Source organism: Mobula hypostoma, chromosome 7 (assembly GCF_963921235.1).
Source record: "Mobula hypostoma chromosome 7, sMobHyp1.1, whole genome shotgun sequence".
NCBI classification, from domain to species: Eukaryota; Metazoa; Chordata; class Chondrichthyes; order Myliobatiformes; family Myliobatidae; genus Mobula; species Mobula hypostoma.
In genome coordinates, this window is record NC_086103.1 from 61,267,863 (window position 1) to 61,295,766 (window position 27,904).

General features: G+C 38.8%; 1 protein-coding gene across 1 annotated transcript; it reads left to right on the forward strand.

The window, feature by feature from the left end:
- Positions 1 to 11,230: 11,230 nt before the first annotated feature.
- Positions 11,231 to 26,212, forward strand: LOC134349904 (EF-hand calcium-binding domain-containing protein 9-like). Its single transcript, XM_063054867.1, has 4 exons — positions 11,231 to 11,352; positions 21,708 to 21,856; positions 23,838 to 24,014; positions 26,177 to 26,212. Exons 1-4 carry the CDS (start codon positions 11,334 to 11,336, stop codon positions 26,210 to 26,212), a joined length of 381 nt encoding a protein of 126 aa, XP_062910937.1. The 5' UTR covers positions 11,231 to 11,333.
- Positions 26,213 to 27,904: the final 1,692 nt, after the last annotated feature.

A 27,904-nucleotide genomic window follows, 5' to 3' on the forward strand; every position in this document is an offset into this window, starting at 1 on the left:
TAAAAGCATCGGCACCCACCAACGAGCACTCAAGTGTGAGCAAGCAACAATAAAGACACAGTCTTGCAGTACTCCAAGGACTATTTGTTCACCCGATATTCGACATACCACAGGCTCTCTCTCTCCCTAGTAAAGGAAAAAGAGATGACTCTGTTTCACAGTGAGAGGGGAGACATAACAAACAACTCATTGATTTACAATTTAAAAATCCATTGCATCGCTTTTTCCGAGCTCTGTGCCCTAGAGCCTCTGGGCACACAACCTTAGATCTTCCATCTCCCACGACACACCAATCTGCCTGGACACCGACCTTTGATCCACCTGACTCTATAACCACGAAAATCCGGTCCTCTGAAGGCAAGCAAAGCTCTTAGGCTGAGCCCTTGATGTGCCGAACAACGGCCAGACAGGAAATACCGAGAGCTGGTCCCATTCTCCCAAAGAACCGAAGTCAGCGTGTAACTCCAGGTCAGGATCTTCAAAAGAACCCTGAAAGGGAAAATAGAGATAATAAAGATGGAAACAGAGCTGTTTCCAAAGATGCAAGCAAAGGAGACGCCGTTAGGCACCAATAAACCTCCCAAGCTCCTAATTATAACTGATAATTGTCGCAATCAGAAATCCAATGACATCTTCAGGGAGATTTTAACATATCATTGTCCAGGAAGCCAGTATTCATAGGCAACTTAGCGGCAAAAGCAGTAAGAGAAACTGAAGTTGTTTTGGAAAAATATTATATTCAATTAAGTGCTATTATCACCATAGATATAAACAAAATGAATCAGTGCAGAAAATGCTTGATGCGAATGAAAGATAATGGACAAAATGATCAGGATGGATGTGATGGTCTGAAGATCTCATTTCTGTGCTGTGTGCCTCTGACTGCATAAGAATGGAATCAAAATTATTGGTTGATGAGCCTTTATGTTAAATTATTTACTGTTATCCAACGTTTGCAAATTGGAATGACTCCATCCATATCAATATTGAAAGGGCAAACATAAATCAGAAATAGCGTGTGCATACACTGCAATGATTCCCAGCCTCTGATGTGACTCAAATTTGATTACAATTATTCATAGCTATTGGAAATGTGTTTGAGAAACCAGTGCTGGAATACAAAATCAGCCCATTGAGGCAAAACTAAAGTTATGATGGGGCCAATATTACAGAATTTTCGTGATAAGTAGTTTTGTTGACTCTAATGATTTATTTTCTGCTCTGGGTAATGGATTTTGAGGGAGTGGTGGATAAGTCATAGGAAATAGAGGCATTTTGCAAGTTTTGCCACGGGCTATTTATTCTATAATTTCCCGTAATTTTTAAATGAGGTAATCTAGGCTCTTTGTCATAGATTTACTAATTCAAATGCATGTCTCACAAAGTTCTGGCATAAAATACACTTGGCAAACCAAAATGAACCATATCCATGAAAGACTTAATTTTAATTTCATATTTGCCATGAAACACATTTTGACAATTCACTACATTTTGTACAGCTGTATAGAGAAGAGCAGAAAGTTGACACCCTCCTTCTGTCACCTTGCCCTAACCACATTCTTTCAGCTAGGAAGTTATCATTTAACTGACTTCACCAGCTGATGATTTAAGTAACAGGAGGAGACAGACTTCAATAACCAGGAATAGAAAGGCACATTCTTGTGAATTCAGGACAATTCCTTCAGTGTCAAGCATTATCAGCCTTAATATCAGAAACTTGTCTACTTTAAACAAATGCCCTTAAACACCTGGGGGGAACTTAACTTTTCTAAAATATATTTATGGTTACCTAACTGGAAAATCAAAGTAAGGCCATGGACAACAAATTATGCATTTAAGTCGCAACCTGCAGTAAGCTGTGATAAATTGGCAAACTTGGATCAATTACGAAAAACTATTTAGTATTATCTTCACAACCAGATTGATTGAAATTGAAGTGAAGGACAGCATGATGCTTATTCTCATATTGCACAACCCAATTCTATCCAGCATATTGCTTTAGCAAGAAAGAAAACATGGCACTGTTGAGGAAGCAGGGAGTCTGTAGAATGGGCAAAAAGTGGCCGATGGAATACTGTGTAGGGAATTGTATGGTCTTGCAACTTGGTGGAAGGACTAGAGACATAGTCCAATTGCCCAAATGGATTCTTATTCACTTGTAATTCTGTGACCATCAATTTTATTTCACTACAAAATTCAGCAGCAACTGAAATCTATATGAAAATTGACATGAGTCCCCTTACTTCACATCATTATATTTGGTTTATAGTGTGGTTTAAACACTCAATACTGGCTCAAAAGCAGGAGCAGATCAGGCTTAAAAATCAATCACCTGCCTTGATTTGCATGTCAAATTTAGAATCAAAGAAAACAATCGACCGGAATTTGTGGTCAGTGGTGTTAGATTCTGATGTTTTTTATCCAAGTTTCTTTTTAAAGACAAGAATGAGGCATACAATTTGTTCTCACGGCCATTTTATTAAGTGCTTAGAGAACAAATGATTAGTAAAAGAAAATGGCAAGAACAGAGCCTAATTGCAATGACAGGAAAGAACAAAGACAAAGAGGGATAGTCTCTGTGCTCTGCTCTCATTATACCAGTTTGCTAATTCCAACGAATTTCCGTAGATAAGACACATTCCATTCATATTAGCAGATAAAAGTTAACCGATCAGATAGCCCTTATTCAAATAATGTGACACCTGAGAAGCTTCCAGGATGGCACCAGAAACTGTAACCACTATGCAAAATGCCGAACGTCCGCATATGCACAGGTAAATACATAAAACACATACAGGCATAAGAAATTCAAACCACAAAGAAAGCAACAATTATACAATCCAATCCAACATTTCCCCCTTTGTTTCTAAATCATATGTTTAGAATAATTTCATCTGAAAATTCAGAGGCAGAAATACTTGTGGTATTTACATTAAGTATAAAATAATCAAAAAATTACTTAAGTTATGATGATATCAAAGTGTATTCATATGATTATGCCATTGTTAGGTATACTCCAAGGCGTGGGCCTCAATACCTCCTTGTGCAATTGGGTCCTCTATTTCCTCAGTTATAGACCCCAGTCAGTTCGGATTGGCAAAGACATCTCCTCCACAATCTTCTTCAGCACAGATGCACAATAGGGATGTGTGCTTAGCCCCCTGCTCTATTGCTTTACACCTATGACTGCGTGACTAAGCACAACTCCAATTCTATATTCAAGTTTGCAGATGACAGCACTATTGTAGGCCATTTCAAATGTGGTGATGAATCAGCATAAGGAGAGAGAGTGAAAATTTGCCTGAGTGATGTAATAACAACTACTTCTCACTCAATGTCATCAAGACCAATGAACTTATTGTAGACTTCAGGAGAGAGAAAAACCAGAAGTCCATGAGCCAGTCCTCATTGGAGGATCAGAGGTGGAGATGATCAGTAACTTTTAATTCCTGGGCATCACTATCTCAGAGGACATGTCCTGGATCCATCATATTAACATAATTGGGAAGAAAGCACGACAACACCCCTACTTCCTCAGGAGTCTGCGGAGATTCAACTATCATCAAAAACTTTGTCAAACTGCTATAGGTGTGTGGTGGAAAGTGTATTGACTGGCTGCATTATGGCCTAGTATGGGAATATCTTTGAGTGGAAAATCATCCAAAAGTAGTGGATTTGGCACAGTGTATCACGCAATCATTGTGCACATCCACATAAAATGTTGCTGCATCCATCATCAAAGATTCTCACCACCTGGGCCACGCTCTTTTCTCGCTGCTGCCATCAGGTAGAAGCTACAAGTTCCTCAGGACTCGCATCACCAGGTTCAAGAACAGTTACTATCCTTCAACCATCAGGCTCTTGAACAAAAGAGGATAACTACACATTCTATTTATGGTGTTCCCACAAATGATGGTCTCACTTTAAAGACTCTTTATCTTGTTATTTCATGTTCTTGCTATTTATTGCTCTTTCTTTATATTTGCCTTTGAATGTACACAGTTTGTTGTTCATTGATCCTGTTTACAGTTACTGTTCTAGAGACCTGGTAAGTATGCCCACAGGAAAAAAGAATCTCAGGGTTGTATGTGGTGACATGTATCTACTCTGGTAATAAATTTTACCTTGACTTTGATTCGTTTTCTAAGTAGGCACACTTATTAGGGCTTGAGCTGCTCTATTAATGATTACTCTTACGCAATAAAAAATGTAAATCATGATAAGGTTCATCGGGACAAATATTATGACGTATAACATTAAGTAACCCCAGCTTCCTATTTTTAAATGAATCTAATTAAAGAAATCCCACCAATCAGATTGATGTATTTTAGCTACTTCTTTATGAATATGATCAGCCAATTCAGTTATGTCTTCAGACACATTAGGTATGTGCTCCTTGCCTATAACTACACATGCTACCCCCCCATAACTGCTAATGGAAGATCTAATGCTGATTTTGGAGAACTATCTGATGCATGATGACAACTTTTATTGGTTCTTTTTCCAAAGCTCAGCAGTGTCATTGCTCACCCTTTCTAAAGCTACAGCAATATCTTTAATCTCTCTTATACTTCCCCAACACCATAAAATGAGAATAAAACTGATGCAAAATCAGCTTCTTTGGTAATGTTTGTTTACTTCTAGAGTCGGGATGTAAAGATAAAGTCTGTGTATGTCTCATAGCAGGAAATACATAACCCAAACAACAAGATCCTAACTAACTGTATGGAAGAGAGATATAAGCTCCATTTCTGCACATAAAGTATGTATTATTCCATGAATTTAGACCATTTATTATTACTCACCAGGAGCCTAGTTGAACTGAGGTTCTTTCAGCAGTTTGTATGTGTTACCAGTAATATTTTTTGATGGATATCATCATTGAAAATTCCAGAGTCATTACCCCATTTACGACAATGTACAGTGTAATTGCATATGCCCTACTGGAATAGTACCTTCTGAACTGAAGCAATAAGTAGCTTTTATAGTGAATACATGAAAAGATTTAATAGCTTTCTCATGAACGTTAGATGCAGATATAGAGATATCCCAGAATATGACACAAGTAGGATCAGATAGGATATGATTCCCTAATTACTGCTGAGTACATTTACATAAATGATCTAGTTCAAGATGGTATGTGGGAGGTATGATCATCATATATTTATGTCTCCCCTCATGGGCATAATGTCAATATCGCCATTGCTGGATTGTGATAATGAATTTTGCTTAAGGAAAGGGTTGTATTCTGGACCTGCAGGAATGCCTAGCATTGATGAGTATTCTGAAGTGTGTAATATCCATGGACATACCCAACAACTAGAGGCATTAACAGCATCAGCAAATTCATAGGATACTCGGAAGAATACTTCATTTGAGTCATTTCAATTGGGTCATTGGGAGAAGGGAAAATTGGCAAAAATATAATAACAACAAATAATACTAGAATTAACTTCATAACGTCCAGTAGTTGTCGACTCTGAAGTCTTCTGGCTGGGTAGTGATTTGCTTACTGTAGCCCAGCAGTGTAGAGACTGAGAAGGAGGTTAGTAGCACATTAAACACAGTGCTTGTCGTCCACTTTACTTCAATTGTAGTCGCTAGCGTATATCCACTTACTTTTACCTTCTACTTTTACTGCCATGTTAGTAATTAACAACATTTGATAAGGACCTTCTCACTGAGCCCCCAGTGGTTCCTTATGCAGTTTCTTATTCAGAACCCACTTACCAGGAATCAGGGTGAGGCCTCCTTCCGTTGGATCACTCCAAGCAGCAGAAACCTGTTGAGAAACAGACTGGACTGAAGAGCTTGTGTTAATTTCACAAAATAGTTAACTAAACTATCTGCCCTAATGTTTATATCAGCCTTCTTGCGATCTGGATCTCCCAGCAGTGATCTAGGATGCCTTGCTATTCCCTTGAACGGATTCAATTTAGTTTTCTTGTTTGGGGTTGCTCTGAAGGCACAGAAGATCATAGGAAGAGCCGTAGGCTATGATATGCCTTCCTCACAATTTTCTGATAGTCATTGTTTGATGATTGTATTTGTTTATTCAGCCTGTCCTGATGACTCTGGATGATGTGGACAATGAAAAGACCATTCAGTGTTAATGAGCTGACATAATTCTTGCCAACCATTCCCAGTGAAATGTGTTCCTTGGTGAAAGTCAATGGGATATGGAAATCACCATCTATGAATATAAACCTTGATCGTGTCTGAGTGGCAGTAGCTTTCCTTGCTGGAATATTTTCTACCTATCTTGGGAACTTGTCTACTATTACCAATACATCTGAGTATCCTTGGCCCTTTGGCAAAAGCATGTGATCCTCTTGTAGATGTAAAAATGAACTAGCTGGGGCAGGAGCACTTAATTATAGTAGCTCTTCCATTGCTCCAGGATTTATTTTCTGGCATGTTATGCATCTTTCAAAAGATTGTCGAGCTTGTGCTCAGAGCTTTGGGTTCCACCACCACTGGGTGAATCTGCTGATCACCTTTTCCACTCCAAAATGTCCTTGGGAGTTCACCTGCAGTGCCAGATAAGAGAGCAACATAAATGGAGTGATTAGTCTATGAATAGTGCCATACCTCCATTATCCATCACTGTTTATCCTACTGCCATTGTCCATCCAGCACTACTTTTCCTGGTTCAAGCATTGAGCTTGCATCTCTTGAATAACCTGTATGCTCACCTGTGATACACCGAACAACTTTGTCTCCATAATTTCAGTTGTTTGTTGATCTTTTGAACTTCTTTTTCTTCTTTCGTTTCTTTTATTTCTTTTACCCTTCCTGTGCTGCCTTTTTGCAATTTCACCTGCGAATGCATTTCCATTGTAGATATTTTGGACTGGCTTTTACATTTTAATACAACTTCCGACAGCAATTTTATGAAATTCATAACTTCTTGTACTAGTTAGCCATTCTTGATTGGGGTTCCTACAGCCATTAGAAAATTTCCTTTGTCTCCATGGATTTCCAACATCATGAACAACTCCACAAGTATATTGAGAACCAGTGTAGGTATTAGCTGATTTTCCTTATGCCTGTTGACTGGCTTCAATCAGAGCTTTCAGTTCTGCCTGTTGCTCAGAGATACCAGGAGCCATGCTTCCTGGCACCAACACTTCCTTTTCAGAAACAACGGCTCATCCAGCCATTCAAATTCCTCCCTCAATCATTGGTTCTCAATTCTTTACAATAATTTGCGCCTTCATGGCAATTTATTATTCTTGCACAATCATGGTAATCATAGTCTTCCATGTCTAATGGTAACAGTGTAGCTGGGTTCACTGAATTCACTCATTAAATGAGGATGTTAGGTGCCTCAAGAATGATAGATATCTTGGAGGGTAGATAATCACGCAAATGAAGCGCATCATTGTCATGCTAGTCTGCAGCATCAGATGCAATCAGGACATCATCCACATATTATATAATAGTTGATTCAATGACTTGTAAGTTGCTCGTATGTTGTCTCAATGTCCCATGATAGACTGTAGGACTGTTGTGGAGTCCCTGGGGAAGCTTCATTCACTGGTATTGTTGACCATTAACTGTGAAACCCAACCGTGGTTGACATTCAAGTGCCAGTGGTATGGGTCAGAATCCATTGGCTATATCAATAATTGTAACCACTTGTATGATTGCTTCAGGGCATTAAAAATAGATGATGAATCTGCCACTATTGTTCCATTACTGTCACCCAACACTTCAGTCACTACAGCATGCCATATCCATGCTGTAATTTCACAGAATTCAGATGCTGGCACTGTTTCCACATAGGGGGTGTTTCCCAAGAAGCATCACTGGCAGGACCACCTTCTTGAAGTCCCTCTTGATCATTCTCACACTGCTTCAGTTTGCTTTTTAGCACCGCACAATGCACTTTGATTTGATTACGCTTATCACGTCATTTTCTCACTTGTTCAGTTAGTGCTGAAGTTTGCTCTTTAGACTTTTTACTGTCTTTATCATTTATAGTTTATCATGTTTCTATTTTACTTCCCAATTGATTAGTTAACTTCCTTATTTCCTTTACTAAATTTTTCACTTGCTCACACATTCAATCAACCTGACCATGAGTTTTTATCTTTAACTCATATTTTCCAGTTTTCCTTTTGCTCAGGCATTTTCTGGATCTTATCACATGCCTTCTTAATATGCTTAACATTGTTAGTATATTTGATTAATTTTTTAAAATTAATCTTATCAAACCGAGATGTTGTATTCAGGTAAGAGCTCAAACTCTCAGTCACACTTAACTACAGATTGTGTAGTTGGTTTCATGACTTTGGCCATTGTCTTAATTTAATCTTATGTAAGACTTAACTTGTAAGACTTAATCACTTGCACTATGCTCTCACAATGTTATTGGATTGCAATCTTGCAACCAAAATTTTGTTGGAAATAATGCCAAAATCTTCAAAGATTTCTTAGTACTCCAATGGCTTGTACTAATTTAATTTGACCACAGTATTAATTTCAGAGCTCTTCTGATTTTTTTCAGTTTTTTTTTAAAAGAACAGCAATGTATAATAGCTTCCCTCATTCTTATGTTTCCACTACATGGTGATTTGAAGCCTTCCTTTTAAGTTCGTGTGCTGAAAATTTCCACTTCATCTGGGATTCTTCCGAGTCCTTAAATCTTTGCAACCATCCTTGTCAACTACACCAAAATTGCTGGATTTTGGTGTTTTTGATCTGAGGTTCTTTCAGAAGTCAAGGATGAGATATAAAACTTGTTGCTCACAATTGCTTTATTAAACGCAGAGAGAACAAAGGAATTGAGGAAAGAGAGTTGCAAGAATCTAGTGGCGATGGCAGGAAAGAACAAAAGAGAGAGAGCCAGAGTCTATGTGCTCCGCTTCTCATATTAGTTTGTTAATTCTATTGAATTTCCATAGATAAAAGACATTCAATTCAAATTTGTAGATAAGAATTAACCAATCGGATAACCTCTATTCAAATAATTCAACACTCAAGAAGTTTCCAGAACACAAAGAACCATAATCATTATGAAACACTCTGAACACCCACATATACACAGGTAACCACTTAAAACACAAGTAGGCATAAGAAATTCAAATGACAAAGAAAGTGACAATTATACAGTCCAATACAACAGCGGTGAAGGAATAGATCCATGCCAAGAAAACTCAGAGAATTATTGAGAATTTCAGCAGGAATCCAAGTTTAATCAATTTCATTTCCAATGCATTTCCCTCATTCACAGGTCTAATTCATCTACCTTGTGACTTTTCAACTAATTAGACTGAGATTCCTCAGGGTGATATGAGAAGTCAAAAATGATTTTGTTCCAGAAAAGATAGGTCAAAGAGTTGTTGTGAACTACACCAATGACTACTTTTTTTTAATCGAGTTTGCAACAGCAAAATTCCATAGTTATATATTCAAGGCATTTGACTTTACTGAATAGGTCTGACATCTTTTGCATGAATGAGTCTCTATCAAACCTGGTGTTATGATTAAGTGTTACAGAGCACCGGTGGAGTGCTGCATGATGCATTTTCTGAGATGGATGGGGTTCAGGTGGGCAAATGGTCCTCATATGGAATGAAATCAGTGAATGGGAATGTGGATGGCAGAGAGGTGTTTTGGGGCTGGAGCCTGGGGTGTGGATTTCAGATCATGAATTTGGGCCTTAATTGGGGAGTAGGGGATCAATGTGAGATTTGAAGGGAGAGTTCGGAAACATGTAGGTCAGGGATTCCTTAACCTGGGCTCACACAATGGAGTCAGAGCCTCAGTTGGAGGCTGATCAGGGAGGTGAGAATCCAGGTCTGGGAGTGATCAAGGATGGTAAATAAGATTGGAGATTTTAGTACCGGGAGCCTGAGGGGAGAGATGCCAAAAGAATGAATGGGATCATCAGGTACTTTCAGGTAGGTTCTTCTCTGTTCTGTTCAGATCCAATCAGAATTTGGTGCTTCTACACTTTTTCGGAGTTGCTGGACTCTCTAGCAGGTGATGTACCAGAAGCTAATGGAAATTGGCTTCACTTCAAATCATCTGTAATAATCATTAACACAAACATGGTCACTTCATGGCCATTCTATGTGGAATGTTGCATGACAGAAATAATAGGTGGAGAGCCAAGAAGATCACGATTGGCAGGAAACAGACACACATAAATGTCTTAAGCAAACAAGCGGCAACAATTCAGTAAGGAAGCCACTCTGGGATGTTTATTCCAGCCACATCTCAAAATTCAGACGTTAATTTTCAGCTCCAGATTTGGATTGTATTTCAAGCCAGAGCTGGAAAGCTTTTCAATAAATCAGAGTTTACCATTTATTTCTGTACCAAGAAATTTATTGTTGCTGCAGAGAGGTCCCAGGATCCTTAATGATCATTTGGAGAAACTAATCATTCATGTCCTATTGTTAGGACCTAAAATTCCCTTTTGAATGCAACTGCAACTTCTACGCCATTAGATATTGCATTAAAGTTGGCTGTGGTTGAATGGAGCTGTCTATCATTTCCATGTTGGATGGATAGGTTCCAAGCTCTGAGTTAATTCATATACAAAGTTGACATTGGACTTTCCCATGTTCCTCATCAACACACAAAGATTTTTTGGAAGGGCTGGCAATGTGTTCAGCTTTTCATTTTGCATATATCCTTGTCCTTGAGGCTGTCCCATAAAAGGCCCGGTAAAGGTGTTTCCCTTGTGGAGCTGGCACTGCTTCTCCCTTCACCCTCTGCTCCCCCCACCCCCCTCTGGCTATGGGCCTCTTCACTGCTGCCCAATGACTCACCTCGTGCATATCCTGCAGGTTAAACTCCAAGTACAAAAACTCTCAGTAAATGGGAGTGTAGCTGAATAGCTGCATTCCTTTACCTTTGCAACCTTTTCAATCACCCTTTTATTATTATTTGGTGCTGCATTACTTCTTTGCTATCTGGAAGGAAAAATATACAGTGCTAGGAAGATGGTGATTTAAGGCAGTAAGGCAAGAGGTGTGTGCGTGTATTATCTACAGCTTGGGAATAAGATCTTAACCGCAAGTCTGTAGAGGCAAGTTCTCCACTACCAAGTTATATGTACCAATTATGTTCCACCTTGTTCTGTGAGTGGCATGCAGTCTGTGGCTATCAAGACTGAATGGCTGGCACTGAGTGCAAACTATGAGATGTAGGTTTGCTAGGATCATTGCTGAGTGTCCATGAGCTAGTAAAGTTCATTTCTCAATTACTCGTTTTTCTACGCTTTTAGGCCACATCTGGAATATTACATTCAGTTCTGGTCACCCCATTATAAGAAGAATGTCAAGACTTTGGAGATATTACAGAAGAGGTTTACCAGGATGCTGCCTGAATTAGAGGGTATGAACTAAACTAAAATGTTGATCAAACTAGGAAGGGAGATCTGATCGAGGATTGTAAGATTATGAGTAGCATAGTTAGAGTAGACAGCCTGTCTCTTTTCCCCATGGTTGAAATATCAAATATCAGAGGGCTTGCACTTAGGATGAGAGGGGATAAGTTCAAAGGAGACACATGAGGCAGGTTTATTCCGCAGAGGGTGGTCGGTGGCTGGAAAGCACTGCCTGCAGTGGTGGTGGAAGTAAATGTGATAGGAATGTTCAAGAGGCTCTTGCACAGGCACATGAATGTGCAGGAAATTGAAAGATATTGGCATTATGTAGGCAGAAGTGTTAATTTTATGGGCATTTGATTATTTAATTAATTTGGCACACACTGTGTGCTAAAGGGCCTGTTCCTGAACTGTACTGTTCTATGTTCTATATTCTACTTTCCCTAATCCCTCTCCAGTTCCCATCCCTGAATCTGATGTCATAGTGAAACCTCTGGAAATAATTTTATACCAATTCTGACTCTGTCATCAAGTTTTTTTTTACAATTATAAGTCTATTGTAACACTGGTTGTATTTTTTGCCAACTATATATCAGATGAGTTCCTCATCACCCTGTTGATGATCTGGACACCCTTCATTTTATTTATATATATATACACACACACACACACACACACACATATTTATTTATTTATTGAAACCTAGAAACATAGAAACTTAGAAAATAGGTGCAGGAGTAGGCCATTCAGCCCTTCGAGCCTGCACCGCCATTCAGTATGATCATGGCTGATCATCCAACTCAGAACCCTGTACCTGCCTTCTCTCCATACCCCCTGATCCCTTTAGCCACAAGGGCCATATCTAACTCCCTCTTAAATATAGCCAATGAACTGGCCTCAACTGTTTCCTGTGGCAGAGAATTCCACAGATTCACCACTCTCTGTGTGAAGAAGTTTTTCGTCATCTTGGTCCTAAAAGGCTTCCCCTTTATCCTTAAAGTGTGACCCCTCGTTCTGGACTTCCCCAACATCGGGAACAATCTTCCTGCATCTAGTCTGTCCAATCCCTTTAGGATTTTATACGTTTCAATAAGATCCCCCCCTCAATCTTCTAAATTCCAACGAGTATAAGCCTAGCCGATCCAGTCTTTCATCATATGAAAGTCCTGCCATCCCAGGAATCAATCTGGTGAGCCTTCTTTGTACTCCCTCTATGGCAAGAATGTCCTTCCTCAGATTAGGGGATCAAAACTGCACACAATACTCCAGGTGTGGTCTCACCAAGGCCTTGTACAATTGCAGTAGTACCTCCCTGCTCCTGTATCCGAATCCTCTTGCTATGAATGCCAGCATACCATTCGCCTTTTTCACCGCCTGCTGTACCTGCATGCCCACTTTCAATGACTGGTGTATAATGACACTCAGGTCTCGTTGCAGCTCCCCTTTTCCTAATCGGCCACCATTCAGATAATAATCTGTTTTCCTGTTTTTGCCACCAAAGTGGATAACCTCACATTTATCCACATTAAATTGCATCTGCCATGAACTTGCCCACTCACCTAACCTACCCAAGTCACCTTGCATCCTCTTAGCATCCTCCTCACAGCTAACACTGCCGCCCAGCTTCGTGTCATCCGCAAACTTGGAGATGCTGCATTTAATTCCCTCAACTAAGTCATTAATATATATTGTAAACAACTGGGGTCCCAGTTATAGCACGGAATACATCCTTCCGGCCCTTCGAGCTGCATCGACCAGCAAACCCTAATTTAACATTAACCTAATCACGGGACAATTCACAATGATCAATTAACCTACCAAATGCTACGTCCCTGTATTGTGGGAGAAAACCCAGACGGTTGCGTGGAGAATATATAAACTTCTTAGAGCCAGCGCCAGTAATTGAACCCAGGTCACTGGTACTGTAAAGCGCTGTGCTAACCACCACATTACAATGTCACCTCTTCGTAAGAAAGCAAATATTTGCAAAAGAGATGGTTCACTACACTGAATCTGGGGATTGGTAGACTTACTGCAAGAGGAGAAGTTAAGCAAAGTGAATGTGGATTCTCCCAAGATTAGAAAAATTAGTGATTGAGATCATACAAGTTTCTCTTTGGGTTTGACAGGATCAATATGGGTTTTAAATGTTGCCTGGCTGAGGCATCCAGTACCTAGTACTGTAGACTCAAGGTAAGATTGAATGTGAATGTGTACTGCCTGGCTAGTTCCAACAAAGGCTTTGCACATGACAGCGTTTCAGTTACCATGGAAATGCACGCCCATGCTGCTTGGATGGGACAGTGTTTAAAACTGTGGGGTGACCACGTCCTGTGATGAGCTAACCCAATGCTTTCCAGCGTGGGTGATGTCATTCCTCTGAGTGTGATGAGAGTTTCTAAAGGGGAGTTAAAGATAAAGGGGGCAGTGGGGTATGCTTGGTAGCAAGGTGGGCAGTTGAGATATTAGATGCTTAATTTAAGAAATTAATTATTATAAGCATTTGATCCTTAGTGCCTCATAATAGATTACAATGACCATGTAATCACCCCATTTCTTGCTAATGCACTGTTCTGTTAGACCAGTGGTCCTCAAACTTCTCTGGATTACCACCTCCTTGACTCCTAAACCACATCCTCAGCACCGCCCTCTGCTTTTCTGGTCATTACATAAAAACTATAAGGAATTTTGATTTACAAGGCACACTGAAAAAATCAAAACTGCAACTTCAAAGCAGTGATAAATATTTTAAAATATATTCAAATCTATTTAAGGCTATAAAAAAGCTATTTAAAGCTTCCTTATTTAAGTACAGTAAAAACTATTTTCATCAACAATTTTAGAGTGTACATTAGTAGTCCAAATATTCACTACTTTATTGATTTTACAACTTTCAATGAGATGGATGGTGCAGTGATATTATCTTCTCAACATCAGGCTGAATGTAACTTAGAAAAACTCTCAGATCCCCATGTTCTGTAATTTGCAGCACTAAATATGAAGTTGGAAAAAGAAAATTTTGACCTTCTACTACAGTCCAGGATGGTGCTCAGAGATTTCTTCCTGCAACCAAAAGTCTTGATATGATTTTTTGAACCTTGGCTTCAGCTCAAAGTCATTTTGTAGTGAGATCAATTCTTCTTCCATCCTTCCTGTTGATTCCTTATTGCAAGTGTTCAGGAATGGATTTATTATGCAATCTGGAAATTGAATTGAGAGAAGATCCTGAAATCTCTCTGACATGTCTTTATGCAGCTCAACCATGTGTGCACATTATACTTGTAGATTATCATCTGGTATTCTTGCTTTTTCTTCCAACTCAGAGAGGCCTGCAAATTGTAAAAGGTCATGATGGCTAATGGGGCTTAAATAGGGTTAACTTGGAGAGAAATGTGGAGATGACTGATTTGACTTTGATGATTCACATAAATTCCTAGCAATTGAAGATTAATTTCTTTAAATTTTGAAAATAGTTCTGAGAAATAAGCAAAGGTATGCTCTCAATTCTTGAGTATTTTGAGAACTTTGAGAATTTTGATGAACAGTTTGAACACATGTTGTTGCACACAGAAGTCAAATGTCTCTTTAAAGAAATCTGCCTGAGATGCTTTTATGCACTTTTTGAGCCTGTGATAAAATTCTTTTAAGATTCAAATGATTCAGTAATCGATTCAATAATCAATAATCTGAGGTGGAAAAAAAGAACACCAGATAATGACCATCAGGTATCACCCAACCTGAGTAGGCTGTGTAAAGACATGTCAGAGAGATGTTCTCTCGACTCAAATTCCTATTGGGTAATAAATCCATTCCTGAACACTGGTAATGATGAATTAACAGGAAGAATGGAGGAAGAACTAAACTCGCTAAAAAATGACAGAGCTGAAGCTGACATTCAAATAAGCCTATCAAGACATTTGTTTTCCGAAAGAAATCTCTGATTGCTATCCTGCCCTGTGGAGAAAGGTCAAAATGCTCTTTGCCATACACACAAAATATTCAGTCCTGAAGAAGGATTTTGGTCCAAAACATTGACTATTTGTTCACTTCCAATAATTCTGCCTGGCTCGTTGATTTACTCCAGCATCTTGTGAGTGTTACTTTAAATTTCCAGCATCTGCAGACTTTCTTGTATTCAAGATGTTTTTTTATTGCCTTTCCAACATCATATTTAGTCAAGTGCAGTTGCCTAACTTCTTTCAAAGTAATGAAACAGACTGCAAGTTACTAAATGTATGGATCTGAGATGTATCCTGAATGACATTCAGCCTGATGTTGAGAAGCTGATACCACTGCACTAAGCCCATCTATCTCACTGAAAAGTGAAAAGACACTGAAGTCGTGAGCAGTTGGACTACTAAAATACACTCTAAAATTGTTGCTGAAAATAGTTTTTACTGTAATTAAATAAAGAAATAATTTTATTTGTAGCTTTAAAATAGATTTGAATAACTTTTGCAATTACTTGTCACTGTTATGAATGTGCAGTTCCTATTTTCTTTCATGTGCATCTTAAATCAAAATTCTTTATAGCTTTTATGTTTTGGCTGGAGAGGGAGAGGGAGGTGCTGGGAATGTGACTTGGGAGCCAAGCAGGCAGTAAACCAAAATAGTTTGGGAACCACATGACTCCGAGCCTATGCCCCTCATGCTCCAAATCTATTCACTTGGAGTTGTTCTATGTAATGATATGAAGTGAAACTATTATAATTTGTTCATTTAAATCACTCTCTTAAAACTGAAACTAAAGTAGTGACACTCATGAAGAAATCATCACAGGTTGTCCTGATTCAAACACAGGAATGATATGTTTTATATTCAGGAATTCTGACAAGTCTCTATTTGTGTTGGCATACTTCTGTTTCTGAGGAGTATTACTGTTCATTGTATCAACTTGTATCCAATATCAACTTTCATTAAAATCTATTACACAGTACAGAATGAAAAATACTTCAAAAGAGAACAGGATTCCAAACATAATTCATGAAACAATTTGTTTTATTTTCAAAATGTGATCACCAGTACATTTAAATTCCCCAACAAAAGCCAGCATTTATCTGAAACTTCAAAAAAAAGAGGAAAATTATGTCATCATAATGATGTGTATGGAATGTATCACAATGTACAAAGGTTTTTCTACTATAGAAAATAGTATTGAGTGCTATGCTCAGCAATATTGCTAACTGAACTGAACTTATTAACTAATCAAACTAACTAAATTGTCCTCGTTCAACTCGTTAATGGTCAGCATTTTTGATAGAATAAGTAGAAGGCTACACTTTCTCATACTAAATAATTTTAACCAGTTTTGTAGAAAGAACAGAGTATGAGGAACATTGTGACAGTTGTGTTGTTGAAGTTGAAGTCCAAGTGCCATCCATACACTTTCTTTATACCAAGATGAGCTGACATGATCACTATTAAGGAATAGTTGGTACATTCAGGATGGTTGCTGTCTCTAAAACCAATTCTTTTGTTTGACTTGCTCCTTGTCATCATTGAACAGGTATGATACTGGTTATCTGCATCCTTCTTCTGGGTGCTTCACTGCTGTTATTGGGCATTCAGTCATTGTAAAGGTATCCCCAGGATTGATTAGTTAGCAGGACATTCATTTTGCTGTATTTACCAGTATATTCTAATCTACGTGCCTAGGCATAACATAATGAGTCAAAGTTGATTAAAATATCTGTTGAATTGTATAAAAAAGCCATACTACCACAGTTTGTGGAATCGAACTAGTTGTTACTAAGTAACTACAAGTTGAAACAGTAGACCTGGTTTCATGCTGCATGACTCTATGATCATCTATTTGAAATAATTCCCTAAAAGCTGCACGCACACATTTCTCTACCTAGTTCCAGTGGCTACTAATAAGGTGGTTGCTTGTTAAGATTTTTGTTTACTTCTTGCTTAAGCCAGGTACAGAACTGTGGAACAGATGAAACTGTGATTTTGAGAGTAGATTTATGACAACAAAAAGAAATCCTCAGAAGTTCCCCATTTCCCTACTATAGTGTGCAAAATTGGCACCTCATTTTCAATAAACATTGGTTAATTCTAAATTATGTCAATGGTAAACAATCCCACTGTGAAGTCACGCTGTGTGACAAAATAGAATACACCTTTGAAAATAATCTTCTTTAACGCATCACAAAACATGGATCAGAACTGTATATCTTTGTTCTTTAACAGTCAGATTCATTTTTGCTTACCTCAGATAAGCAGACTCACTTTGACGACAGTGAAATTAGAGCTCGTATCTCTGTCACTAAACTTGGTAGTATTACTTTCAAAATGCAACTGACACCTGGATTTATTTTTAATTTTTTGTATCTTGACAGAATTCATGTTTTATTGTCAGTTAGGAATACTGTGCTCCTTTTAGAATATTTTAAACTTTTGGATGTCCATGACAGCAGGACTTTAAATGGTAAGATAAAGTTCTAGAAAGAAAATTAACTCTAATATTGAATAAGTTTAGGAATAATAATCTAATCCAGACATATTCTGATTAAGTTTTTGAGCTTCACCTTGGTTTAGGCGGCAGCATTGTTGGTGTTTTGTTAAGAAGGTTCTATTTCCACTATGAATTAAACCGTAAAGTTCAGATAGATGAAAGAATGTGCTGGATTTTCAAGAAAACAATCTTGAATTACCTTGCAAATTCCCATGCAGCTCCTCTTTTCCTTTTGACTGCTCCAAACTGAAGCAGAAACATAAACTTACATTTATGTAATAACGCTAACTTAATGAAAGTTCCCGGGAACTTAACAGAAATATTATCAAAGAAAAGTTTGGCACAGTTCAAAACCATATCACAACAAAAATAGCAGTGCAGATGAAGAAGAGTCTGGACAAGGAAGTACATTTGGAAAATGTCTTAAACAAAGAAAAACTAACCATTTTAAAGAGAGACCTCTGGGGTTCAGCGCTAACATATGGCTTGCAATGGTAAAGTAATTTACATAGGAAGATTGCAGGATTGTAGGAATAACAAATTCTGAGTACTTGTAGTACTCAAAAACAGTTTCAGATTAAGTGCTGGAATTGGTGGCTAGTGAAGGTTGAAAAAGAATTTGAAAAACGCGGACCTGGATTTTGACATCAAGGCATTGTTAGACCAGTACCCAGTGTACTGAAGCAATCAAAGGCACAGTGAATGTATGATCCTTCTTCCAGGTTAAGAATCAGGGGATTAGAAGACTATTTGGTTATGTAGGGTAGTAGATTGGAGCTGGAAACACAGTATCATTAAAATGAAGTCTTGAGGTAACAACAGGATAGATAAAGATTTCAGACAGGAACAGGGATAGTGCACAGTGTGAAATTAGGCAGCCGTAGTGATAGAGGAACACATGGATGAAGACTCATTTGGAGAACAAGCTTGACACTGAAGCTGTAAGTGATCCGGGTTGGCTACAGGCCAGTTCATGGAAGGAAGGGTGGTTTGGGAGCTGAATTTGTCAGATAATTTTACACAAGAGGAAATGCAGAGGATTTGCTTTCTTTGGAGTGCAGAAGGCTGAGTTGGAGTTGGGGTTGGGGTGGGGTGTCAGACTGACATTCAAATTTACGGGGAACATAAAAATAGAAGATATTGAAAAATCTTCTTTATCAGAGATATCTATAAGCAGAAGCAACAGGTTTAAAGGAGGGGGTAGGAGATTTAGACAAGATTTGAGAAACACTTTTTTTCATCCAGAACTGGAATGAACTGCCTGAGGGAGTTGTGGATGCGGATGCTCTCAAGACTTTTAAGAAGCATTTAGATGAGAACTTAAAATGATGAACACTTAAAATGCTTAGTGACTTTGGGCCTAGTGTGGAAAAATGGGATTTGTATAGATTGTATGGAAGGGCCTGTGTTTGTACTCTATGGCTCTAGATTTGCTTCATTCTCGATCACATTTGGTAGTATGAAAATTTGCACATCCAGTAATGAATATCAGATGAACGATGTGTCATGTCTGAGAGAATGGAATGGTCCAAGAGGTGTTTGAAAGAGTGATTCATGTCATCAGCAGACATGCTGGACATGATGTTGTGTCTGAGTGATCGCACCAAGGATCACCTGTAGATGAGAATAGGGTCCATCCATGAGGAGAACCAATGGTAAAGAGAGGGTGACCAGTGATATGTATTATTGTGAATAGGTCAAGAAGAATGAAATTGTATAATTTGCAGCAGTCATTTGTGACTGTGATAAAGGCCACCTCCATATTCCATCAAGGCTGATAAAACTTCAAGGGATTCACATGAGGAATCAAGGCAAAGATGGCCGTGAATCATAGAGTAATAATTCAATCAAAGGCTTTGTTTAGAACACAAATTGATGATGAACAGTAATTTTGAAGGAAAGAGGTGTCAAGGTAGATTTTTGAAAAAGATGATGCTTGCAGATTTGAAAGTTGCTGACTAATATCCAAGGACAGGTTTCTAGTAGTTAACATCACTTCTGAGAGAGCTTACCATTGCCTATTTGTGTTGTTTGATAAATGTGCATGTTCAGTACAGAAAATTTCTACCTAGAGTCATATAGCATGGAAATTGGCCACTTGTTCCATCACAACTATTTCAACCAATGGACAATCATCTGTATTAATCCATCCTCCAGCTCTTGGCCATTAGTCTTCTCTGCCAATGCAATCCATGAGCTTGTACAAATACTTGTGCTGTCATTTGACTTCGGTTCCACCACTTTCTTAGTCAATGTATTTAGGTATTCACCACTCTCAGGGTCAAATGGTTGCCCTTTGATCCCCTTTAAATCTCTTACCCCTCACCCTAACACCTCCAGTTCTACTTATTCTGATTTGGGGAACAATTCCCTTCTTCCCAATTTATACTTCTCATAATGTTATATACCTGAATCATGCAGACTCAAGAGACGCTGCAGAATATCACACACGAGATGCTGGAGGAAACCATCCGATCAGGCTGTATCTATGGAAATGAATAAGCAGTTGACATTTTGCTCCGAGGCCCTTCTTCAGGACTGGAAAGGAAGGAGGAAGAAGCCAGAATAAAAAGGCAGTGGGAGGGGAAGGGGGATAGTGAGAAGTTGATAGGTGAAGCCAGGTGGGTGGGAAAGTAAAGGACTGGAGAAGAAGACATCTGATAGGAGAGGAGAGTGGACCATGGGAGAAAGGGAAGAAGAAGGGGCTCCAGGGGGAGGTGATAGGCAGATGAGGAGAAGAGGTAAGAGGCCAGGGTGGGGAACAGAAGAAGAGGGAAAGAAGAAGGGAAAAACATTAATGGAAGGAGAAATCAATGTTCATGCCATCAGGTTGGAAGTTACCTAGACAGAATTAGATGTTGCTCCTCCATCCTGAGAGTAGCCTCACTATAGCAAAAGAGGAGCAAGAATGGGGATAGGAATTAAAATGGCTGGCCATCGGGAAATTCTGCTTTTGGAGGATAAGAGTGGAGGTGCTCAACAAAGCAGTCCCCCAACATGTCAGGCCTCATCGACATAGAGGAGCAATGGATGCAATAAACAACCCCAGTAGATTGGCAGGTGAAATGTTGCTGCATCTGGAAGGACAGTTTAAGGTTCTGAATGGAGGTAAAGGAGGAGGTGAATGGGCAGGTGTAGCATTTCTGTCGCTTGCAGGGATGTGTGCCAAGAGGGAGATAAGTGGGGAGGGATGAATGAAGAAGGGAATCACAGAGGAAGCAATCCCTGCAGAAAGCAGTGAGTGGGTAAGGGAGGGGAAGTACAAATGTCACCTCAACTTGCAGTCAGAGACGGCAGAAACTGGAAACCTGGAGCAAAGCACACAAAATGTTAGAGGAATTCAACAGGCCAGGCAGCCTGATCTGTTAACTTCCTCCAACATTTTTTGTATGACCTCAATCAGGTCCCTTCTTAACATCCTCCGCTCCAGAGAAAGCAGATCTGGTCTCTCCTTAAAATTGAAATGCTAATTTTCTCTGTATCCTCTCTTGTACTATTAGAATTCCAGGATCCATTTGTTCAAATCTTCCAAAATTATAGACTTAGGACAAAACATATCAATGTAACACTCCAATGATCTGCTGGAATTGACAAGATTTGCCCACTAATGTTAATTTCCAATGCAAGTCCATCACAATCTTGAAAAAGGATCATGTTCAATATCAATCTAGATAATTTTTTAATTGTTCTTCATTCTCAGCCAAAGATAATGCCTTATCTCATGTACAAGAAAAAGGTACAAACTTTTGTTCAATTCCAATTATCCACTACATCTGGGAATAGGACAATACCCCTATGTGGTGCCGTTTAAAGACAATTTAACTGATGGCAATGAGAGATTGGTAAATCTGAAACATGCTTATCAATTTTCACAAAACATTCTGTTTCATGATTATCTTTCAGATGTTCAATTTTTTCACCTCCTTCGTTGTGTCACAGACATGAGCAAAAAACATATCCAAAAGACTTTCATCATGCTTGATTGGAAAGCCTCAGGGGAGATTGGATTTGATGAGTTTTACATGTTAATTTGCATCATAATTGCCAATAAGGTATGGTTTTCAAATGTTTTAATTGTACCTGTCTCCATCACTTCTTCTGGCAGCTCATTCCACACAGCCTGCAGCCTCTGTGAGATTATGAAATGAATTTCATGTGCAAAAAGCAATATTTTTGAAAGTAAAATTTGGAATGGAAGCAGTAATGCAAAAGAACAGGCCCTTCAGCCCATGATAAAAGTTAATGATGTTGAGATAAGCCTGCGACACAATACAAAATTTCCCTAAGTGTGTTCTAATCTTTGGTAAACTAGTGTCTTGCTATATACTTCAAGCCTGTATTGGGTATTTATTCTGATGAAACAGTTGGGATTGTATCAGGTTTAGATTTCTTGTGCCAGCCCAGCTACGTACTTTATTCAGGTCTGGTCGATTATCTCAGGATTACTATTGCCTTCTGTTCATGTTCAATAGCAAAGCGCATCTGGCATAGTAAGTCTCTCTTCACTTTTTCTTAAAAAGCTCTGGGTTAGGTTTGGATTGGATATGCAGTCAATGAATAAACAATGAATAGTCCAGCTTGGTGTGTCTGCTTCTATTGCACTTTGGTTTTATACCTGAGCAGAACTCTGATGCATATCTCTTTCATATTCATTGCATATGGACTGAGACAATTTCAGTACAAGGACAGAGTTCATCCCGCCTGGGGCAGCCTCATCCAGTGTGCTTTTATCAAACCTTCTTCTACTTCGTCAGCCTCCAACATTAAAGAAAATGTTGGATTAACCAGAAATAACTTTACGGTTAGGGGACAGTAAACTTAAGTCAAAGAAAATTTATTGGGCTATATCATTCCCAAAAGAAATTCACAGAAACGTTTTTATATTGGCCAAATAAAAACTTTCTATCACTCAATTTTGAAATATTCCAATTACACTAATCCACTAACCACATCAAGTATTCATGGATGCATTATACTGTATAGGGACAGGTAAAACTGGCATTTTCCTGGCAAATGGACAAATTTCTGACGGGGATGTTAACCTACACTACACAGGTTGAGAGGCTGCAGAGGAGTTGTAGAGCAAATTTATGAACCCACTGTCACCAGAATTTAATGTCCATGACAAAAGATGTAAATATTTGACTCCAGCTCCCTTCCCATGTCAACTGTAAAACCTTTGGGCTTCACTGATAATAAGTGGTAAAAGGAACCCAAATACCACTCAATATATTTATTTCACGGTGATACGAATCCAATGATTTAACAAGAATGCCTTCGGTATTTTTAGATGTTTTCCTCAGCAAGCTGTACCTTTGTTCTCTTCCATCAAAGTTGTTTAATTATGTAGAATTCTTGTTCGAAAGCTTCTAAAATACAACTATTTTTAGACCAAATAGAATATGAAGTCAAACTACAGCGAATGTACACTATCACATTCTGACATGTCTATCCACGGCCTCCTCTACTGTCAAGATGAAGCCACACTCACGTTGGAGGAACAACACCTTATATTCAGTCTGGGTAGCCTCCAACCTGATGGCATGAACATTGGCTTCTCTAACTTCCGTTAATGCCCCACCTCCCCTTTGTACCCCATCCGTTATTTATTTATTTATTTGTTTGTTTGTTATTTTTCTCTCTCCTTTTTCTCCCTCTGTCCCTCTCACTATACTCCTTGCCCATCCTCTGGGCTACCCCCTCCTCGTTTCTTTCTCCCTAGCCCTCCCGTCCCATGATCGTCTCATATCCCTTTTGCCAATCAAATTTCCAGCTCTTAGCTCCGTCCCTCCCCCTCCTAACTTCTCCTATCATTTTGGACCCCCCCCCCACTTTCAAATCTCTTACTATCTCTTCTTTCAGTTAGTCCTGACGAAGGGTCTCAGCCCAAAATGTCGACTGTACCTCTTCCTATAGTTGCTGCCTGGCCTGCTGCATTCACCAGCAATTTTTATGTGTGTTGCTTGAAATTCCAGCATCTGCAGATTTCCTCATGTTTGCGTACATTATCGCTATCTGTTTTAAATGTTACAGGATAAGATGGAGCAGCAGTTTCTTTATCGTCATTCTCGCTCCATTTTTGACCTATTTGATATGGATGGAGAGCATACCATCTCCCCAGCTGAATTTTGTGCTGCAGGATTTCTCTTCAATATGAAAGGACGTGCCTTTTTGCAGATGTTTCAGGATTACAGTGGAAGTAGCGGTGAGGTAAGATGGTGTTGAAATACTTTTTCCTCCAATTTTCTCCCCATCTGTTGTGACGGCAATGACATTTGCTCGGCAAGGATTAACTGACACGAGATTCTGCAGGTCTTAAGCAACACACACAAGATGCCGGAGGAATGCAGCAAGTCAGGCAGCATCCAGGGAGGGGAAGTTTCAGGTCACGTTTCAGGTCAAGACCCTTTATCAGGACAGTAAAGGAAGGAGGCAGAAGCCAGACTAAGAAAGTGGGAAGAGAAGGAGGAGTGAGTACAGTTGAGCACCTTTGCTCTATCTGCCACAACAGCCAGGATCTCCCAGTGGCCATCCATTTCAAATCCACTTTCTATTCTAACACTGAAATGTCTGTCCACGGCCTTGTCTACTGCCACCATGAGGCCAAATGTAGGTTGGGGGAACAACATCTCATATTCTGTCTGGGTTATCTGCAACCTGCTGGCAAGAACATAGATTTCTCTAACATCTGGTAACCACGCTTCTCTGCTCTCCCTGCCCCTTTTTTAGTTTTCCACATTCTCTTTCTCCTACCCGCCCACATGACTTGTCAATCATCTCCCTCTTGTTCCCCACCTCCTCCCATATTTTCTTGTCCTTTCCTATCAGATCCCTTCTTCTTCAGCCCTTTGCCTCTTCCACCTTTCACCTCCCAGCTTCTCACATCATTCCCACCCACCTTCCTCCTCAACTGGTTCCACATCACCTGCCAGTTTGTACTCCTCCTCCACCACCCCACGTCCACCTTATTCTGGCTTCTGCACTCTTCCTTTCCAGACATAAACACATCAACTGCTTATTTCCCTCCATAGATGCTGCATGACTTGCTGAGTTCCTCCTTCACTTTGTGTGTGTTGCTCAAGGGTTTGATTATGTTGTTTTGATATCTTCACTGGGTGGGCAAACTTAATTGTCAGCAACATGCCAATGATAATAGATTTGTCACCGAGCCTAACATTGTCAATACCAGTGCAATGTTAAATTGACTCCTTCTCACCAAAAAAAAATCCGGATACACATTATGAAACTGATTTTATTTAACACTCAACAAGCTACTGCAGACAGGTAGTTTCAATCTCCCCATCTAGATTGGTTTCAAATCCATCTTCCAAGACCTGAAAATGCATGGATTCACAAGATCTATATCCTTCATTATCATGGATTATATTTAACTCTAATTAGTGCAGCTGACAAATGATTCGAGATACAATGCCATTAGCAGTCGATTCAACCCTCACAAGACTGTTCTACCATTTAGTTAACTCGTGGTATATCTAGACTTTGATTACAGTGTTCATCTTTTCCATATAACATATTATGAAAGAAAATCAGTCTTGCAATTGAAAACTTACATTGATCCAATGTCCACAGGGCATTTGCAGAAAGAGGATTCCAGATTTTTACTAACCTTTGCAAGAAAACGTGTTTTGCATTTCATTATTTCACAGTATATTTTTCATTAAAGAGCATGTCCACTACCAACAGAAATGGTTTCTTTGGATCTATGTCCTTTTATCAGGACTTCAGTTAAATCATTCCTCAATCTTGTAAATTCAAGGGAATAGAAGCAAAACTTATGTAACCTTTCTGAAATTCAACCTTTAAGCCCAGTATCATTCTGCTAAATCTATGTTACATGTCCTCTAAGGCCAATATATCATTCCAATAATAAGTACGTTAATGTCAATGGTAAATGATGAAGGTTCATATTTCCTCATCATTTGATTTCAACTGCCTTCAGTGTTTTTTTTTTGGATTTTTTGCATTTGCACATTTCCTTCCAGCTTTGTGTACACACACTATTAAATATTTTTGCTTGTTAATGACTCTATCGTTCAAAATTATGAAAATATTTGAATCTGTCTTTCTTGATTTAAAGTAATTCACAAGGATTCCACCAGGAGACTAATCTGCCTTAGTTTTGCTTTAATTTGTCCTTTTTGATTTCATTGCAGAGCTGGTTAATTTAGGTGATGCTTACAAATGGATAGACAACCATCTGTTAAAACTCCGACCTCTTGACATAATTGTAAAAACTAAGGCTCCAAGGATACTACATGTCACACCTTGTCAATAGCATCCTTTATCCCTGCTCTCAGCACTCTCCTTCCCAGAGTTCAAGTGTCATTTAAAGTGGTTATTTCATTTCACAGTCCTCAGACTGTGAAAAATCTGAAGCAGAAGTGTAAATTGTCCTTTGCAGGCCCCCATCTACAACAATAATGAGGATTCTGATGTGTTTTTCATACTTCTGTATCTCCTCACATCCAGGGAGGAACTCAGCCTATCAAGCCTATGCTGGGTCTCAGAGCAATCCATCATTTCCTTCCCATCACTTACTTTTCTGTACATTCTTCCTCAACTGCTCATCAACTCCATCATAATGGCCCACCATTATATCTGTACGAGGGACAATTCATGACTCTGTGATATGGGAGAATGGCTAAAAACCACAGAAAGTCAATACAGTCTTCAGGATCATATGCAAACTCCATACAGTCAACACCAGAGGTCAGAATTGAACCCAGGTTACAGAAGCTGCCACAGTATCATCCATTTTGTTTTCTTCAGAGCAATCACATCAGTCCCTTTCCCACTGCCCCTGAGAAATAAATCCTGAATTCCAGCATTTAGCTGTGTACCAGGTCTGTGAAATTTACCACTGATGTCTAAACTGTGGATTTCACAGACTTAAGAGTTCAAACTATTAAAAACTAATTTCATCTGATACATTTGTTTTAGGTGAAAGCAACATCATTTCACTTTTGTTCTGTCATGTATTTCCTTTGTACAAAATATATCTTTTTAATGTGCTCATATCAAAATGATGGTAATTCTTTATTCACCTTCATGAAAAAAGGGGAATTGTCAAATCTTACTTTTAATTTATTACTAATTTATGAGTATACTTAAATTTATATAAACAGTGCATGATCTTCCTGTGGCAAAGCAACAAATTAAAATTAAATGACTAATTTCAATAGTCATACTCAGGAAGTAGTTCGTTTATATTTGCATGATGTACTGTTTCTCATTATGTTTGAACATTCCATCTATTAAAAAAATAATGTAACACTCACCACTTTCGTGTTGGGGAAATGAAAAAAAGAAAATCTTTACAAGACGGGATCTTTTGGTAGTTGCACAATTATTGAAATCACTAAGATAACACTGTATGATTAGCAGAATGAAAACAAAAATATTATTCATGAGTATAGCTGGACTGATGTGTAACACCTCATCCTCCCTTCCCCCACCCCACTCCTCTCTCCCTTCTTTTAAATGTAACCACTCAAGTGACTATAATTAGCATAAAGAATGTAATGAATTTGTTTCTTCTCAAATGCAAAATAAAGAAATGTTTTAAATTACTCTTCACTTCCCAAGCCTTGGTTACTGGGGCTGCCATCAGAGAGTAAATAAAACTGCAACTTATTAAATGGTATAATTTTTACCCCCTTTGTTAGTCAGGGAGGTGGTGATAACTTAATAAATACCTTACTCATCACTAGGTTCCTGACGACCTTTAGAGAGCCAGCAGAGAGTCATATAGCATGGAAATAGCTCTTTTGGTCTAGTACATCCATGCCAGCCATTTTCTACCTATTTATACTGTTGCTATTTTTCAGCACTTTGTCCATAGCCATGTATGTTATAGATTTATATATAGACCCTCTTGATGATAATATCTCTTCTCAGATTCCCACTAAATCTCTTATCCCTTCCCTTAAGCATATATCCCCTGTTTATAGACACCTCTGCTATGGGGAAATGATTTTCACTATCTATAGAGTCATAGAAAAGTACAGCACAGAAGACCCATCTAGTCCATGCCAAACCATCTAAGCTGCCTTCTTGCATCAACCTGCACAGAGACCATA